Raw genomic sequence first — 19,411 nt, 5'->3', positions numbered from 1 at the left:
CATCTAAATCACCTTTAGACCCTTTCTATTTGTATTATGGGAATTGAGTTCATGGAGTAAGCTTCCAAGAATATAATTATTTGCTCTCTTGAGGCCTACAGCTGTGAACAGGACCTGAAGGATTGGTTCGGCTCATTATTATCCGTCTCATTATCCTAATAACCTAAAGAAAAGGACCCCTTTAGTCTCTCACGCATGTGTTTAAGATCATCCCTTTAAAACTGAGTGACCCCCCTCCAGCTAATTACATAGATCTACTGTACGAGCCACGAGCAAACAGAAGCATAGCTCTTCCCCAATTGGTCATGATTTAACCGGCGTTTCTGATAAAAATGACTGTTCCGTCCTGGATCACACAGAATTACAAAGAGATTCATCTTACAACTGGAAAAATGCTAAATAAATCGGGAGCAGGACCTGGGACAGCTATAGGAGTCTTTGCCCTATTATCCGCGATACTTCTGTCACATGGTAAGGTTACGTGAGGTCTAAAAGTCTGCAATGAAAGCAGCAAGGAGAAGCTTAGTTTATTTCTCTAACATTATTATATATTTCAACAGTATGTACGATTTAAAGTTTTGGGGCTTATTAGGTGGAAACACATGATGATAATGTATGAACAGGGAAATATGTAAGGAGCTGTTAGACTTCTGTCTGTGTACGATTAATGAATGTTTAAAATACTCTAGGGATCTAAACATTTTGTAATATTTTTATTTTATACGTATTGGAGACACGCTGATTAAATGGCTAAGCACTGTCGTCAAAATGAAATCCTCCAAAATGTAATTTATGACACTATATTATACTACATTACAGGATGCACCAGGAGTACCGTATTTGCTCGATTATAAGACGAGGTTTTTTTCAGAGCAAATACCCCTCGTCTTCTAATCGGGGTCGTCTTCTAATCAGACCTCAAATAGAGTCTGATTAGGAGACTAAGATCCAGATCCCCCGCACCGCTGCAGGGGACCTGGATCCTCCTGTCTCACCCCCCCCCCCCATCATACACACACTTACCGGTGCTTCCTGCTGTATTGCCGGGGCAGCGGGTTGACGTCTACGCGATCCGCGTAGACAACGTCCGCTGCAGCCGGAAGGAGGTGTGGCTAGCAGCGGGGGTTGTCTGCGTCCGTCGCGCAAACCTTCCCCGACTGTCAGAGATCAGAGAACTCTGATCTCTGACAGCCGGGGAAAGTATACGCGACGGACGCAGACAAACCCCCGCTGCCAACTCCACCTCCTTCCGGCTGCAGCAGAAGGCGACGTCAACCCGCTGCCCCGGCTGGAAGCACCGGTAAGAGAGGGCTGAGAGGGGAGGGGAGGGGAGAGTGTGTGTGTGTGTGTGTGTGTTAGTTAAATGGGGGTATAGGGTGTGTGTGTGTGTGTGTGTGTTAAATGGGGGCATAGGGCATTTCTGGAGTGGCGTTAAGGGGGCATTTAATAGAGCACTCTGCCTCCTGAAATGCCTTATACACCTATATGCCACTCTGCCCCATAATATGCATTTTAACCCCCTAAATGCCAGAGTGGCATATAGGGGTATAAGGCATTTCTGGAGGCAGAGTGCTCTATACAATGCCTTTTAACTCCCTTAATGCCACTCTGCCTCCTGAAATGCCTTATACCTCCCTATATGCCACTCTGCCCCATAATATGCATTTTAACCCCCTAAATGCCAGAATGGGATATAGGGGTATAAGGCATTTCTGGAGGCAGAGTGGCATATAGGGGTATAAGGCATTTCTGGAGGCAGAGTGGCACATAGGGGGTCAAAAGGCATACCATGGGGCACAGTGGCATATAGAGGGTTAAAAGGCATATCATGGGCCACAGTGCCATATTGGAGTGGCAAGCCTGGGGGCAGATGTGCGTAACTGGGGGACAGGTTGGAAAATACAAGAAATAAAAACAAAAAAAATATTTTTCTCAATCATAGCTTTTATTAAAAAAAATAGTTTACATGAATTAACATTTACTGGTAAAACTTTTTTCCTTTAGGGTCGTCTTATATTCAGGCTTTTTCTTTTTTTCCTAAGTTAATATTCAGATTTTGGGGGGTCGTCTTATAATCAGGGTCGTCTTATAATCGAGCAAATACGGTATAATGCATTTTGCCAAAAAAGATACATTTTCTATAAGTGAGACACCTTCCCATGTTTGATTTGCTTGTTGTATAAACGGCTAATAATTATCAGAACATTTGTAAATGCATTAAATGGGCTGTTTTACCTATGCTGCTGGACACTAGTAAATTAAATGCAGCATTAGAAACACCAGCTCTAGTAATTTTGAATGCCCAAGCCATTGACAGAAATAATTATTTTAATCTTGTATAATCTTCAACTCATTCAAAATCTTTGCCTGAAAATTCTAATTGTTATGTGACAAAAAATCAGGACCTTAAAGGATATGGCCATACATAGTGGAAAGATTATTTTTAAAGTTTCTGTTAATAAACCTTCAGAAAAGGAAATAATGAAATGACAGATCTGCTGAGGTTTATTTGCTTAATCATTATTAGTAGTGCACCACATACAAATATGGACACAAAGATATGAACCCTGCTCAAATGAGCCTACAAACTCGAGAACACAATGTTTTCACTAAGTGGAAGAGCATTTAAAAAAAGTACAGTAAGGCTCAATTAACTTAACCATGAAATTGTCTTTGATACAATTCGTATGAATCTGCAAGTTGCCTTTTTACTGTAAGAAATGTAATTTGCCTTACTTAGGACCTCTGGTGTTTGGTGCAGTCAACTGTACAGGGGGGCAGACAGAAGACTTCCTAGAAGCCTTCAAGCCAGTGTTCCAGAAGAAAGCTTTCCGACCAGTTAGAGACCTAAAAGAGCCAACGACAGTGAATATTTCCATTACTCTGTATGCAATTCTTGGCGTGGTATGTATTTTTAGACATAGTATTACACAAAATTCTTACTTCAGACCAGCACATGGCCACATCATTACAATATATTCAATAAATTCATTCAAATGGAACATTTTGGTTTATGCCTATTTTAAGTAAACAATTTGTGTTAAATCGGTTACATATGAGATACACATTGGCAATTATGTTCCAAATAAAAAATCACCAATGGTGACAAGGCCACTTTTCAAAGTTTGCATTAGAATCGGGTTTTATACATATAAATCAATTGTCTTATGACATAGGCCATGCTATGACTAACCCAAGCAGTGAATAACTTCTGGACCACTGGAAAACTAGTAGGGGTAGGATGGCCTAGAGGTCAGGAAGGTGCTGGTACTGGTTGGACCCTTTGAGAATTATTTTGGACTTATTTTTACGCAGTAAAGTTGAAAAACATCCATGTTCAATTATTTCAGGATTCTCATGATTGCATTAATCCGAGTGAAGACGAATAAATACATTTTTAAGCAGTTTCCAAATTTGCTCAGGTGGGAGAAAGCAAATCTTTATGTCTCAATGGACAGTTTAGATTTACCCCTACTGAATACCATTTCTTGCCAAGTCAATCCAGTTTGATCCAGGGGTTATTCTGTAACACACATATTGAAGAAGAAAGTAGCATTTAGGAACTATAAACAGATGAGGAAGATGAGAGCAAATACAAAACTATGCTTAGGAAAGTGAAGGTAAGGGACCTCCGTTAGAGAAGTCTTACAGCAACAGTTGGGATATTAATGGAAATCAGGCTAAAGGAAAGTTACAGTTGATAGTGGAAGGTCTTGTTACTAGTGGGGTACCACAGGGATCAGTATTGGGACCCATATTTTTTTATATTTTTGTAGCAATATTGCAAAAGGCCTTAATAGTAAGGCAAGTCTTGTCTCGCAGATGTTACTAGGAAAAAGGTCTGTAACAGGGTAGACATTACAGGCAGAACAATTCAAATGGCAAATGATTTAAGTAAATTTGAAGAATGGTCGAGTGTGTGGCAGCTGTAGTCTAATGTTGATACATTTAAAATAATGCACTTGGGATGTAAAAATCCCAAGGCAGATTATAGCATTGAGGGCACTGTTCTGTCAGTGACAACAGAAGAGAGGGAGTGAGTTGTAGTTATTTCTGTGGACTTAAAGGAAATCAATACAATGCCCCAAAAAAGCAAGCAGGATGATGGGTTGTATAGTGAAAGGCATTAGCAGCAGCATAAGGGTAGGTATTTCTGAGATGCAAGAAGGGCTACTAAACTGGTGAATGGTTTTGCTTGGTAAGAAAAAAAAATGTCAGGAAAACTAAGTGATCTGAAGATATAACATTGGGAGCAAAGGGCAGAGCATGGAGATGTGATAGAAGCATTTACTGGATGGAAGAAGTTTATATAAACCAAGGAGAAATGTTAGAATAAAATGGCCATAATCTAAAACTACTGGATCAGAGGCTTGGATGTAATGTAAGGAAGTTTTTCTTTACTGAGATAGCGATAGGTAAATGTAAATGCAAAAGTGGTTGAGGCTAATACAGCGAGGGAATTTAAACATGCATGGGATAAGCATAAAGCTTTCCTGAATCCCCAAGTAGTGATTAAGGTCTGTGCCTTTACATCAGGAATAATGGGCAGACTAGATGGGCCGAATGGCTTAGATCTTCTCATAGCTCTAATCTCCCATTCGCCATACTATTTTTAGCACTACTTTCTAATACAGCCACATAATTGAATTTGTGAATTGACCTGCATGTTCTAAATGAAGCCTTGCTAATTCTTTGTATAGAGCCATAAGCCATAAGAACAGAGTTGTCCTTAAACAAGCCTTACATTTACATGCTATAACATTTAAAAACAAGTGCATCATAATCTGTACAGATATTATCATACTTTAGTCAGCGACTGATCCTGAGCCTGATCTGATCTAACACACGCACCCAGACACACTAACATATCTAGACACTCACACTAATACACACAGACATACCCAGAGACACACAAATACTAACATGCCCACACATGCACTCTCACAAACATACCCAGACACACATGCTAGAACACACAAACATGCCCAGACACACACGTTAACACACACAAACATGGCCAAACACACGCTAGCACACTCAAACATGTCCACATACCCCACATGCGACTCACTTACCTCAGCCTGTCTTCACACGGTGCTGTGCTACTACAAAGCAATGCAAAGTTACATGACACTACTGAACCCTGGCTCTTCCTGGATATCAGGGACATAAAGAGTTAAGTATGTGACTTGGAACTTACCTCTTTATTCCTACTCAGGGGGGGGTCTACCCCCCAGATCTGCCCATGACTTCTGTACTCACTCTCTAAGCATGCTACCCAGAGCTTTCCCTCATCTGGAGTGGCTTTGTTTATGGGACAGGGCTAGTCACAGACAGCCTGTCAGGAAACTGGGTCCATACGGACGACTAATGACCCAGTGCGCCCAAAGATGGAGTTCAGGAGTTCAGTATGCAGTAGCGGAGTCTCAGGACAGGGCCTGGTGCGGGACGACTGCACTCACACGGGTGATGAGCATCTAGGGTTGTGCAGCCACACAGAGCCGGCCTTAGGTGTTCTGGCGCCCTGTGCGGACTACTCCTCTGGCGCCCCCCCATCTCAAAAAAAGAAAGGAATAAAAACTTGTAACAAAACCCCAATCACTATATACTACGCCAAACATTGATGTGGTCTAGGCCTACCACTTAATTGTCTGGCTTGGTAGTAGGGATGCACCGAAACGAATTCTGGACTGAAACCGAAAGTGCAGCATTTACCTGGCCAAAACCGAATATGACCCCCCCCAACACCATAAAAAAATCTAACACTTTTATTTAAAGTAAGTAACACACCAAAATAGGAGAAAACAATTAAATAATATTATATATATATATATATATATATATATATATATATATATATATATATATATATATATATATATATAAGTCCAAAAATAGTTACCGGCACTCCAGGGACTTTCCAAATAACCACACAAACAACTTCGTTTTTTCAAGTCTATATATATCATATATATATATCTGATTAACAGCAATCACATTCCTATCATGCCCAGGCATACCCAGATTCCAGGATTTACTCGCAGACTTGGCATGATAGGAGTATGATTGCCCTATCTACCCCTTCTCACTCTCTTCTGCCGTATCTACCCCTTCTCACTCCCTTCTCCCTATCTACCCCCTTTCCCCTGTCTCACTCCCTTCTCCCTATATACACCCTCCTAACTATCTACCCTTTCCCTCTTTGAAGTTCACTTACCTTTCAGGAGTCCTGCGGTGGGCGTGCAAGGCCTCTGCCTCCCAGCTTTGCCACTGTATGGAACAGTATAGAATGATGGGAGTTATGATGTACTTTTAGAGCATAATTAGATCATGAAAAAGACATTGGAAATGGTACAGCATAACACCCATCACTCTCACACACTTACCAATCCACACGCATACCAATCCACACGCATACCAATCCACACGCATACCAATCCACACGCACACGCCAATCCACACGCACACGCCAATCCACACGCACACGCCAATCCACACGCATACCAATCCACACGCATACCAATCCACACGCATACCAATCCACACGCATACCAATCCACACGCATACCAATCCACACGCATACCAATCCACACGTATACACTAATCCACACGTATACACTAATCCACACATACCAATCCACACATACTAATCCACACATACTAATCCACACATATATACCAATCCACACATACCAATCCACACACATACCAATCCACACACATACCAATCCACACATATATACCAATCCACACATATACACCAATCCACACATATACACCAATCCACACATATATACCAATCCACACATACCAATCCACACATATACACTAATCCACACATATACACTAATCCACACATATACACTAATCCACACATATACACCAATCCACACATACCAATCCACACATATATACCAATCCACACATATATACCAATCCACACGTATACACTAATCCACACATATATACCAATCCACACATACCAATCCACACATACCAATCCACACATATATACCAATTCACACACATACCAATCCACACACATACCAATCCACACATATATACCAATCCACACATATACACTAATCCACACATATATACCAATCCACACATACCAATCCACACATATACACTAATCCACACATATACACTAATCCACACATATATACCAATCCACACACACATATACCAATCCACTCTCACTGAATGCTTTCCTACCTTTCCACTTTTCTCCTTACAGCTCCTTTTCCTCCTCTTCGTTCTTCTTCTTCAGTTCTTCTTCCGGGTCAGAGGGCACGGACAGCGGTGGGCGCGGCTTCAGTGTTGTGCGCCGGGGTCTGACAACAAACCCCGGCGCACAGCATCTGTTGACGCGCGGATCGCAAGGGAGCGGTATCGGAGGTCTTTAACAGACCTCCGGCTCCCTTGAGTGATGTTAAGCCGGGTTCAAGGGAGATCCTTGAACCGGCTTAAAATCACTCAAGGGAGCCGGAGGTCTGTTAAAGACCTCCGATACCGCTCCCTTGCGAGCCTGCTCCTCCAGCGGCGGACATTACTGTCCGTCTCTGGAGGGGTGCCGGGTGCCCCCCTGATGAGTGGCAACGGGTGCCGCTCGCCCCCCCCCCCGCCGCTAGGTACGCTGCTGGCGGCAGCGGTACGCTACGGTGGCGGCGGCGCCCCCTGGAGTGTGGTGCCCTGTGTGGTCGCACAGGTCGCACACCCCAAAGGCCGGCCCTGCAGCCACACACCAGCGCCCAGATATGGCAGCGGATGTAGTCCAGAACGAAGTTAAATCCTGCAGGCTCCCTGGAACAGGCATGAGACATTACACAAGACTCATGTGCAGGATGCTGCAGGCTGGGAGTGTGGAAGCTAAGCAGAGGTTATAGAAGAAACATAACAAGCAAGGGATAGGGAGACCAGGCAAGAAACATAATAGACAAGATATATGATACAGGGCACCACATGGAACAAGACATGAACAGGACAGGACAGGACACCCCTCTACCGGGGATAAGGGACAGACTGATACACAAAAATACAGAAACTAGCCTAGGACTGTTTGATAACTATTGGAGATTCCATCACATCATATGGCCATAGTATGCTTAGCCCACCACTATGCCAAAGTACTCCAATGACGGTGGGTCCTAACACTAATCCCTGCAAACAAAGATACGAAACACCCCAAACACGAAATCCAAACACATAGCACTGAGACATACCTTTAGGCTGAAGACTGAGACAAACAGAACACATGGGAGGGACACACCTTATAAAGGATACAAAGCAAAAGCAAAGAGCTGAAGCAGAAGCAAGGAATGGGAGATCAGAACAGAGCAAAAGGAAATCCAGGAATGGATTCAAGCAAAACAGGGAAACTGAAACAAGAGTGAGATATGCAGCTCCGCAGCCTGGGTAGGATCATGACACAGCCCCACATGGACTAGGAGTAGGAGAGGAAGTGGGCAAGGAGTGAGCATGGCCAAACACCTCTTTCTTATGCAGACAAAAAATACAGTGATCCAGGAAAGAGCTTCACCTGGAGACACAAAGTCAAACCTGGAAAGCTCCCTTGTACGCTAATTAAAACTAGTTACCAAAATCCAAACTATGTGAATTAAGTTTAATATTGGTTTATCTTGTTTTAGAATGAAAAAGACCAGCTGCTTACTTCATTCCTCTGGTTACGAATGGTAGGTAAACAATGTAATTAAGCATAAAATGTCTACCTACTTTGATTCACTTTATATCAGTGTGTGTTTCATCCAACCGAGCCTATTCAGTCTGAGGCTGCATCGATTGTTCTAAATGTATCTTTGTACAGACTGTATGACATCACCCTGTACTGCAGATATATTTGCAGTGTTCTGTTTAATCAGACATCCTTCTGTATTTACAGGTGTGGTATAATGAATTTGCAGAGTGGGATCCTTCATTATGTGGTGGTATACAAAATGTTTCAGTTCCAGCAGAGGAGATGTGGATCCCAGATATCTTTGTTCAACAGTTGTAAGTATCAGTCTCCAGAAAGACAATCTCATACTATTCCTTCTTCTTGTCCGGTTAGGTCCTCTACCAGATAGTACCCCTTTTTTACATTTAGCATGTCACGTTGCAGAGGTTTCTACTGTGCCCTTGGCAGAGGCCAGGCCTACTTCCTCACTTGGTGATTTTTGGGTGGTGACCTCCAGTGCACTCTTAGTCCAGGCACCTACAGTCACACAACAAGCCTGCCTCTTGACCTAATCTTCTTTCTGAGACATATTTTCGCATATTCCCCAAATATTTTTATATTGCTTATCTATATATTTTCCAGTGTGGATGAGGACAAATCCCCACATCTTCCCTATCTCCTTGTGGATCACACTGGAAGAGTGAGATATCTCAAGCCCTTGAGGGTAGTCAGCTCTTGCAATCTCAGCATTTTTCGCTTCCCCTTTGACATCCAAAACTGTTCTCTTACCTTTGGATCTTTCTTGGACTCAGGTATGTAGTAAATATAACCGCTAGTTCATAGTTGAAAGTTTCCTTAACTGTAACATACAGTGCTCTTTACAGTAATGTAGGTTAGCACTGAGAAAGACCTGGTTTTATATAATTTTGTTCCAATACAATTGCTTAATCTGCATACCTAGAGGCTGCCATTGTTGTACGTCACGTGCTACTTTGGATGGATTTCCATGCTTGTACGACACACTCTTCTTGATTCTTTATGACAATGCTAATGAAGTCAGTTCCTCCAAGCGCTTTGATTAGTCAGAATGTCCAACTGGGTGATAAAGACTGAGCCATTCTTCTGTTTACCACAGTATGATAAGGAGTCAGCCTGTTTGGTAGATTGGGTGATAACACCGCTAAAACACATAGAAACATACAGCTGCTGAAAACATTATATTATGCAAAACTATAACTGTTTTATAAAAGAAAGCAGAAAAATAATTTAGCAAATTTTTATTCTGGCACTACTAGTAATAAAAGAAACATTGGTAGTAGTTCCTTTTTAACCTTGGGGAAATCAGAGGACAACTTGGAAACATTTTTGGACATAAATGCGAGAAGGTTAGTGTAGAGTGAATGCTTCACTTCTCTGAAGTGGTGAGTCCCACAGTTTGAATAAGACAATGTCAAAACAGGCATTTGTATCACAGTTTTGCATACCTTTAATTTAGCTTTAATTTAGAGCCCTGTGATGCATGGTTTTCCGATTTGAATACGAACCTTCCTTGAGGGATTGTATTCATTTAAGTTGCCAAATGCTGGTTTGGTAATGGTACGTGCAGTACCACAAGGGCCTCCAAATCACTTGGAGCTGCATGCTAAGCCTGAGCAAGTTAGTATTGGGCTTTAAACCACTTATCACTGCAGCAGTGGCGACTCTAGAAACAATATATAGGGGGGGCACACAAGATACCACAGTCAAACTGGGGGGGCATTAATAATTTCCAAAATGTGCTATGGAATTATACTTTAGTTATTGGGCTAAAATAATACTTGATCATTCAACATGGGAAGCCTGAAGCCACAATTGAGTGCGACTAATCCTTGAAATAAATATTATAACACAATAAATAACTTTTCCACTAAATGATTTCAGGGCCTTGAACGTTTTGTCCCCTGAAGTCACTACAACTTCAGGAGGGCATTTTATCTCTGGATAAATATAAATTAAATAATTCCTACTGTAAATTAAGTGCCAGGACACAGATGACCAAACACACACCGACATAGGCTCTGTCACACCGACACCCAGACACACACACCAGGACAGGCTCTGCCACACCGACAACCAAACACACACACCAGGACAGGCTCTGCCACACTGACAACTGAACACACACACCAGGACAGGCTCTGCCACACAGACACACACACCAGGACAGGCTCTGTCACACCGACACCCAGACACACACACCAGGACAGGCTCTGCCACACTGACAACTGAACACACACACCAGGACAGGCTCTGTCACACCGACACCCACACACACCAGGACAGGCTCTGTGACACAGACACACACACCAGGACAGGCTCTGCCACACCAACAACCAAACACACACACACACCAGGACAGGCTCTGCCACACAGACACCCACACACACCAGGACAGGCTCTGCCACACTGACAACTGAACACACACACCAGGACAGGCTCTGTCACACCGACACCCAGACACACACACCAGGACAGGCTCTGTGACACAGACACACACACCAGGACAGGCTCTGCCACACCAACAACCAAACACACACACACACCAGGACAGGCTCTGCCACACCCACATCCAAACATACACACACACACCAGGACAGGCTCTGCCACACCAACACCCAAACACACACCAGGACAGGCTCTGCCACATCAACACCTATACACACACACCGAGGACAGGCTCTGCTACACTGATAACCAAAAACACACAAACAGCAGGACACAATCTACGTCACAGAAGTCTACATCAGGATGGATTTTTCACACTGCATTGTCGTTTATACCCCCCTTAGTGTTTTTGCCCCTTGTGTATTGATGCCCCTGCTGCCCATATACATTAACATTAGCCCCAGTTGCCGATAGCAGGTATAGATCAACACATTGACACACAAACCAAGCTTTGCATGTATAGATCAACCGAAATTCACTTGTGATCTCAAATAAACAGAATCAGACATACAAATCCTGTATTTGCAGGTATACAATAGTATATGAAACGTAGCATTGCAGGTATAGATCAAATAAATACATGGAAACAGCATTGCAGGTATTAATCAACTGAATAAGACATACAAACACTGCATTTGCAGGTATACATAAATAATGTATGGAAACATAGCATAGCAGATATGGATCTACAGAATAACACACAACCCCAGCTTTGCAGGTATAGATCAATTGGAATTCACAAAAAAACACGTCATTAAAAGGTATATTTAAAACCCCCTAAATTACACGCATAGATCACAGGTTGCATACCCCAAAGCCAGCCCTGGCGTCCACACTGCAATCACACTCCTATCATACCCAGGCAACCAGTAAATGCTGGTACCTAGGCATGATGGGACTGTGCTTGCTGTGGTTGCTGTTAGCAATCACACTCCTATCATGCCAAGTCAGCCAGTACATGCTGGTACAGGGTGGCTGTAAGTGATGTGTAGACCCCATACTGCTGGCAGCATCAATACACAAGGGGGGCAGCTAGCTAGGTTTCAGCATGTACTGGCTGACTTGGCATGATAGGAGTGTGATTGCTAACAGCAATCAAAGTCCCATCATGCCTAGGTTCCAGCACTTACACATCCAACCAGTAAATGCTGGAACCTAGGCATGATGGGACTGTGATTGCTGTTAGCAATCACACTCCTATCATGCCAAGTCAGCCAGTACATGCTGGTACAGGGTGGCTGTAAGTGATGTGCAGACCCCATACTGCTGGCAGCATCAATACACAAGGGGGGCAGCTAGCTAGGTTTCAGCATGTACTGGCTGACTTGGCATGATAGGAGTGTGATTGCTAACAGCAATCACAGTCCCATCATGCCTAGGTTCCAGCATTTACTGGTCGGATGTGTAAGTGCTGGAACCTAGGCATGCTACTTACCTGTGGGAGGGTCTTCTGTACTGCATAGAGGAAGCGGAACCTAGCAGAGTTCACGTGACATCACATGACTCTGCTTCAGTCCCTGCAGTACCAGAGAACGCAGAGGGAGGCCGCGCCCTCTGCTGAAGTCTGTGAGCGGCATCGAGGAGCTGCAGTGCAGGTAAGGGGGTGAGGGTGTTTGAATGAGTATGCGTGATTGAGGGAATTAATCTGTGAATGATGGAGTATATGAATGAATGAGTGTGTGTGTGATAGCATGGATGTGTAAGTGCTGGAACCTAGGCATAATGTGACTGTGATTGTTGTTAGCAATCACACTCCTATCATGCCAAGTCAGCCAGTACATGCTGAAACCTAGCTAGCTGCCCCCTTGTGTATTGATGCTGCCAGCAGTATGGGGTCTGCACATCACTTACAGCCACCTTGTACCAGCATGTACTGGCTGACTTGGCATGATAGGAGTGTGATTGCTAACAGCAATCACAGTCCCATCATGCCTAGGTTCCAGCATTTACTGGTTGGGTGTGTAAGTGCTGGAACCTAGGCATGATGGGACTTTGATTGCTGTTAGCAATCACACTCCTATGATGCCAAGTCAGCCAGCACATGCTGAAACCTAGCTAGCCCCCCCCCTTGTGTATTGATGCTGCCAGCAGTATGGGGTCTACACATCACTTACAGCCACCCTGTACCAGCATGTACTGGCTGATAGGAGTGTGATTGCTACCAGCAATCAAAGTCCCATCATGCCTAGGTTCCAGCACTTACACATCCAACCAGTAAATGCTGCCAGCAGTATGGGGTCTACACATCACTTACAGCCACCCTGTACCAGCATGTACTGGCTGACCTGGCATGATAGGAGTGTGATTGCTAACAGCAAGCACAGTCCCATCATGCCTAGGTACCAGCATTTACTAGTTGCCTGGGTATGATAGGAGTGTCATTGCAGTGTGGACGCCAGGGCTGGCTTTGGGGTGTGCAACCTGTGATCTATGCCTGTAATTTAGGGGGTTTTAAATATACCTTTTAATGACGTGTTTTTATGTGAATTCCAGTTGATCTATACCTGCAAAGCTGGGTTTTTGCGTTATTCTGTGGATCCATATCTATATATTTCCATGCATTATTTATGTATACCTGCAAATGCAGTGTTTGTATGTCTTATTCAGTTGATTAATACCTGCAATGTTGTTTCCATGTATTTATTTGATCTATACCTGCAATGCTATGTTTCATATACTATTGTATACCTGCAAATACAGGATTTGTATGTCTGATTCTGTTTATTTAATATATACCTTCAGTGCTGAGATCACAAGTGAATTTCAGTTGATCTATACATGCAAAGCTTGGTTTGTGTGTTAATGTGTTGATCTATACCTGCTATCGGCAACTGGGGCTAATATTAATATATATGGGCAGCAGGGGCATCAATACACAAGGGGCAAAAACACTAATGGCGGTATAAACGACAATGCAGTGTGAAAAATCCATCCTGATGTAGACGTCTGTGACTTAGATTGTGTCCTGCTGTTTGTGTGTTTTTGGTTATCAGTGTGTAGCAGAGCCTGTCCTGGTGTGTGTTTGGGTGTTGGTGTGGCAGAGCCTGTCCTGGTGTGTGTGTTCGGTTGTCAGTGTGGCAGAGCCTGTCCTGGTGTGTGTGTGTGTTTGGATGTGGGTGTGGCAGAGCCTGTCCTGGTGTGTGTGTTCGGTTGTCAGTGTGGCAGAGCCTGTCCTGGTGTGTGTGTGTGTTTGGATGTGGGTGTGGCAGAGCCTGTCCTGATGTGTGTGGGTGTCTGTGTGGCAGAGCCTGTCCTGGTTTGTGTGTGTTTGGTTGTCGGTGCGGCAGAGCCTGTCCTGGTGTGTGTGTCTGTGTCACAGAGCCTGTCCTGGTGTGTGTGTCTGGGTGTCGGTGTGACAGAGCCTGTGTTGGTGTGTGTGTTTGGTCATCTGTTTCCTGGCACTTAACTTACAGTAGGAATTATTTAATTTATATTTATCCAGAGATAAAATGCTCTCCTAAAGTTGTAGTGACTTCAGGGGACAAAACGTTCAAGGCCCTGAAATCATTTAGTGGAAAAGTTATTTATTGTGTTATAATATTTATTTCAAGGATTAGTCGCACTCAATTGTGGCTTCAGGCTTCCCATGTTGAATGATCAAGTATTATTTTAGCCCAATAACAAAAGTATAATTCCATAGCACATTACTTTTGGAAATTATGAATGCCCCCCCAGTTTGACTGTGGTATCTTTTGTGCCCCCCCTATATATTGTTTCTAGAGTCGCCACTGACGATATACAATAGTAAACCCCTCCACTCCCTGCTGATTGTTCTTTCATTTCCCAGTTTTTATCTGAGGTTGTTCTTCATTGATTATTTCTGCATTAAGCGTGACCCCGAGCTTCTTCTTCCTCCTCTCACAGTGCAGCACATTAAGCTTGGCCTCCTAAAGCAAAGCGAGATCAGAGAGAGATCCTCTAAGGATGCACGGACCTCTCAGGGTGAATGGGAACTGGTGAAAATAGAGAGTTACTTTGCTGATGACACAATGGATCTGGTGACATTTAATGTAAGTAAATGTAAAGCTGGAATGTGGAATTCAATAATAGTAACATCTTTTTTAACTAGAATATTATTAAACTTCTGAGCTGCAATAAACAGTGTATATACTAATTAGGCTAATTGCGTCTTGCTTCCCTTAGATTATTGTGAAACGCCGTCCAATCCTGTATGTGGTGAATCTCCTGATCCCTAGTGCCTTCCTCATGTTAATTGATGTTCTAAGTTTTAACCTCCCTCCTCACACCGTGGACAGAGCGTCCTTCAAGATGACCTTGCTCCTTGGATACACTGTCTTTTTGCTTATCCTAAACGATTTGCTCCCAGCCACAGCGAGTGGGACACCACTCATAGGTAAGAACTGGCCCTGGGGAAACACTGATCTAGTATTATCAGTGAAACCACAAGATCATTCAATGGAGAGTGGTGGTAGTCTTGAGATGTTAACTGGCACTCAAAAGAAAGGGAAGAAAATTATAACACATAGATAGAGGAAAAATAAGCAGGTGCCGACAGTTCTGCATTCTTGTTTATCATGCTGAATTTCACAGGATTTTGACTATATGATTTGACATGCAAACCGTATAGTCAGGACCAGAATAGAACCAGACAGACAATGGCAATGTTGTATTGCTTATGTAGCTGAGACTATTTTGCATGGTTATTTGAGATGCAATATCCTGTATGCTTTTGTATCCTCTTGATTGGCTTGTATACATTTGTATATATGGTGTATACATGTATGTCATGGTCAGTGTGGCTTTCTTAGAGTACATGGGTGTGTGTGAGTCATTGTATATATTTATAAGAATATGTCATTGTTTAATTTGTTTTTTTTACCGTAACACTGCACCCAGTTTTTAGCCCCAATTCTATTGCTCCTGTCCTAGTATTTAATTATCTTACCCAGATTCCTAAGATAATTAAATATCTTAGATTGTCTAAATATGTAACCATGACCATGTTTAGCTCTAGCACCTTGCACACACCGAAAGCTGGTTTGTTGAGCATATCTCCGGATTGTTTTTTAATTTTGAGTTAAAGGAATGCCTTACATGTCGTCACCCTAAATGGCATTAGATATTGAATACAAGCAAAAGGTCAAGGATACTATTAAAGTTGAAGCCGTTGCTCTATGTTATATTAAATTGTTAAATGAATGAATCAGGGGTATATACCTAAATGTACTGTTTGAGGATGCACTGTAGAGTCAGAGTTGACATTCTCTCTTTCTTTGATCTTAAGGCATCTACTTCTCTCTTTGCCTGGCATTATTGGTCATTGGACTTTTGGAGACAGTGTTTGTAATGAACATTCTTCACCGGGGTTCCTCACAGTGTCCCACTGTGCCCATTTGGGCACGTACTTTAGTACTACGCTATCTCGCCAGATTGGTGTGCTACAAGAAAGTAGAGCAGCATGAACCTGAAACACTGAACAATTCCTTAATCTCGGAACCATTAGTATACGGTATGTAAGGATCTGAGTTATCTGTCTGCATTTCCTTTGCAGGAATAGTAATGTATTCAAGTCTCGTTTCTATATTCCATGATAAGCCAGTCAGTCTTAGATCTTACAGATATCTGATTGTTTTGTGCTTAATTATAGACCAGTCACTGCACCTTTGCATTGAGCTACATTGACCCCTTAATAGAAATCATGGTTTGATTCCTTCAATCCTTACAATGGAAATGCAGGACCTAGTTAAATACTATATAATTCTTAGTGCAGAAAAGTGTTTTTTGATGCAGGTGTGAAAAGAAAAGCAATGTTCCAATCTAGAAATAATAAAATAAGGACTGTGGAGTCCTTATTTCATTTCACGCTAGACGCTTAATCATAGGCAAGATAATCAGTGAAACCACAAGATCATTCAATGAAGACTGGCAGTAGTCTTGAGACGTTAACTGCTGATTGTGCTATATAATGTTTGCATATAATGTTAAAAAGCAGGCTGAGGCATGTTAGATTATATATATTTAACTGTATAAGTTTTAAGCTTCTTGGTGGAAATCTACGTTCTTTCTCTTGTGAAGCGGGTGACCTGAACTGTTTAATTGCTGTAATTGGTGAGATCCCAACTTCAAAAGGAAAAGAACAGGGATTTCTGCTAACACACTTAAAAACTGATATGGCATTGAAAGTGTTAAACTGCCCATGTTATATTGTATTTAAACTCATCTACACACATGCTGGGTTTTGTTGTCACAGAAATGAATCTTTGACATTGGGGCAAACAAATCTAAATAAGGTATTCCTAGGAACTCTGTTTCGTGTTTTCCTTACCGATATGTTTCTTTACAGGGAAGAACATCAATGGACAGGTCACTAATGAAGAGCCTGGTCAGGGAGGAATCCAGTCCCAGCTAATCCTTCGAAATATCAGCAGTGACCTGCACTCCATGAGGCGGCTCATGGAAGGTTATTTTGAACGGCAGGAGATAGCAGAAGAGTGGTTACGTGTCGGGCTAATCTTGGATTCCCTGGTTTACCGGATGTATCTGCTCTTTATGATGGTCTATGCTGTGATTCTTGGGGCTACATGGGGGACTTGGTATCATGTATAGACTATCACTGAGGTCTAGAGATATGAATTGTTCTGTGAATATTTCACAAATGGGGTGTTGAATTCCAGCATTAGCCCTCATTCGCGTTCAGGTGTGGCTTTCGGAAAGGCTGCTGAGCTTGTTGTGCATGTTCCAAGGGGTGCTAACTCATAATTGAATCTTCCAGCTGACATAAGTAACAAATGGCCTGACAGTTTCAGATATTCAAGAGCTAGCCAACACATGTTTACAATGCTAAAAAGAATGACGCTCACAATCTTCTTTCTGCTAATAAGCTGCAAAATAACTGTGCGGACAAGTGAAAAACTGTGCCTCATTACTTATTTGTGTGTGTATGTGTGTGTGAGTTCAACTAAATACATATGTTTATATACAGTACTAATTATTCTTTAATAAAAAAAATAACAAAAATCATGTTTGTGTGCATCAACCAATGCATGTTGAAATAAAAATACAAAGGTAAAAGAAATATGGGAAAGACAAAAAATAAGTTGTATTATGGTTGGTGTTTTGAACAGTTAAAGGTGTTGTTCCTCTTTGGCAACCCATTGAAAATAACCTTAGATGTGTCATTTTATATTTCCCCCTCAAATGAGAAGTGTTCCCCCATAAATACACAGCCACACAAATATCAACTTACCTCCATCTATCAAAATGTGCTTTTAGGCAACACGGTAAATAAGTGTTTCCTGTAAAAACATTTGACTTGAATAAATCATTATTTCTAGCAAGCTTTTTATTAATTACCACTTTTTTTGGTAATTTATTTCTACTTATGTATTAAGTTAGAAAAGTATTAAGTGCTTTGTAAGTATGTGGCCCCATCTTTACTCGACTATTGGCTACCTGAAGCAGCCAATCAATGGCAGGAAAGCGCATGCTTTTTTGGGGGGGGTCTCATTATGGAACTCACTGGAGTTGAAGCTGGCTGGTGGCGAACATGCACACTGGCAAGCGAGCCACAGAGCTGAGGAGCAAGGAAAGAGGTAAATGTATATTGCTTCTGCTGAAGGGGACACACAGGTATCATATAAATTAAGGTGGATGTGTGGCTGAATTGTCCCTTTAAACCATTAAATAGATTGAAACACAACGGTGTTGCTATACTTCAAAATGTGTTTCAGTTACGGGGAGGATTGAGTTTTTAGTCGAAGCTGACATTTTTTTATTGTGACAGCATATAAAATAATATAGAGATGTATGAGAAGCAAAGTTTATGTGGCTCCAAATCCTATAAACGGTAAGAGTGCCTCACAGTAAAAAATTCATACAGATTAGATTATGTTAATGAATAAAATATTACCGATGCAGTGGGGTAAAGATGGAGTTAGGAGGATAAGCGGGCGGCCATGGCACTTTAAAGCCGGCAGTACCCTAATGAGACCAACTACAAGCAGCATGTTACATTTTTACGCTCATGTAGCATGCAGCCAGGCATATGCGGCCAGTGGCCGCACACTACAGCACTAGATCTGCTGATGGAGTGACAGATCGGGTGTGTATGGAGCAATGCCAGGCAGCGGCCCACCAGGAATTTGCCCGGTGTGATAGATGGTCAATCTGGCATGCAGTGGGGTATTTTCTTCTTTCTGACAACTAGACCTCCAATATCCTCAACTCACCTGAAACTAACAAACCATTGTGGCCTTATTTTTGGCAGCAAGCAGCTTCTCAGAAGGGTG

General features: G+C 42.4%; 1 protein-coding gene across 1 annotated transcript; it reads left to right on the top strand.

Annotated features, from left to right (window-relative positions):
• Positions 1-332: 332 nt before the first annotated feature.
• LOC149302295 (5-hydroxytryptamine receptor 3A-like) lies at positions 333-17,729 on the top strand. The gene is made up of 9 exons (XM_089482405.1): positions 333-471; positions 2,741-2,904; positions 8,653-8,697; positions 8,904-9,013; positions 9,321-9,490; positions 15,027-15,172; positions 15,306-15,516; positions 16,408-16,632; positions 17,467-17,729. Exons 1-9 carry the CDS (start codon positions 333-335, stop codon positions 17,727-17,729), a joined length of 1,473 nt encoding a protein of 490 aa, XP_089338531.1.
• Positions 17,730-19,411: the final 1,682 nt, after the last annotated feature.

The sequence above is a fragment of the Sceloporus occidentalis genome, unplaced genomic scaffold (assembly GCF_023333645.1).
Source record: "Sceloporus occidentalis isolate IW3139 unplaced genomic scaffold, rSceOcc1.0.p SCAF_19, whole genome shotgun sequence".
NCBI classification, from domain to species: domain Eukaryota; kingdom Metazoa; phylum Chordata; class Lepidosauria; order Squamata; family Phrynosomatidae; genus Sceloporus; species Sceloporus occidentalis.
Note: the sequence above shows the minus strand (reverse complement) of the source record. Positions and strands in the feature narration are given on the sequence as shown.

Excerpts from the sequence above, each read along its gene's own strand:
- LOC149302295 (XM_089482405.1), top strand. The coding sequence starts at position 333 with ATGACTGTTCCGTCCTGGATCACACAGAATTACAAAGAGATTCATCTT. Across the intron at positions 2,905-8,652 it reads TGTATGCAATTCTTGGCGTG|AATGAAAAAGACCAGCTGCT; the intron begins GTATGTATTTTT and ends ATCTTGTTTTAG. Across the intron at positions 15,173-15,305 it reads TGGATCTGGTGACATTTAAT|ATTATTGTGAAACGCCGTCC; the intron begins GTAAGTAAATGT and ends TGCTTCCCTTAG.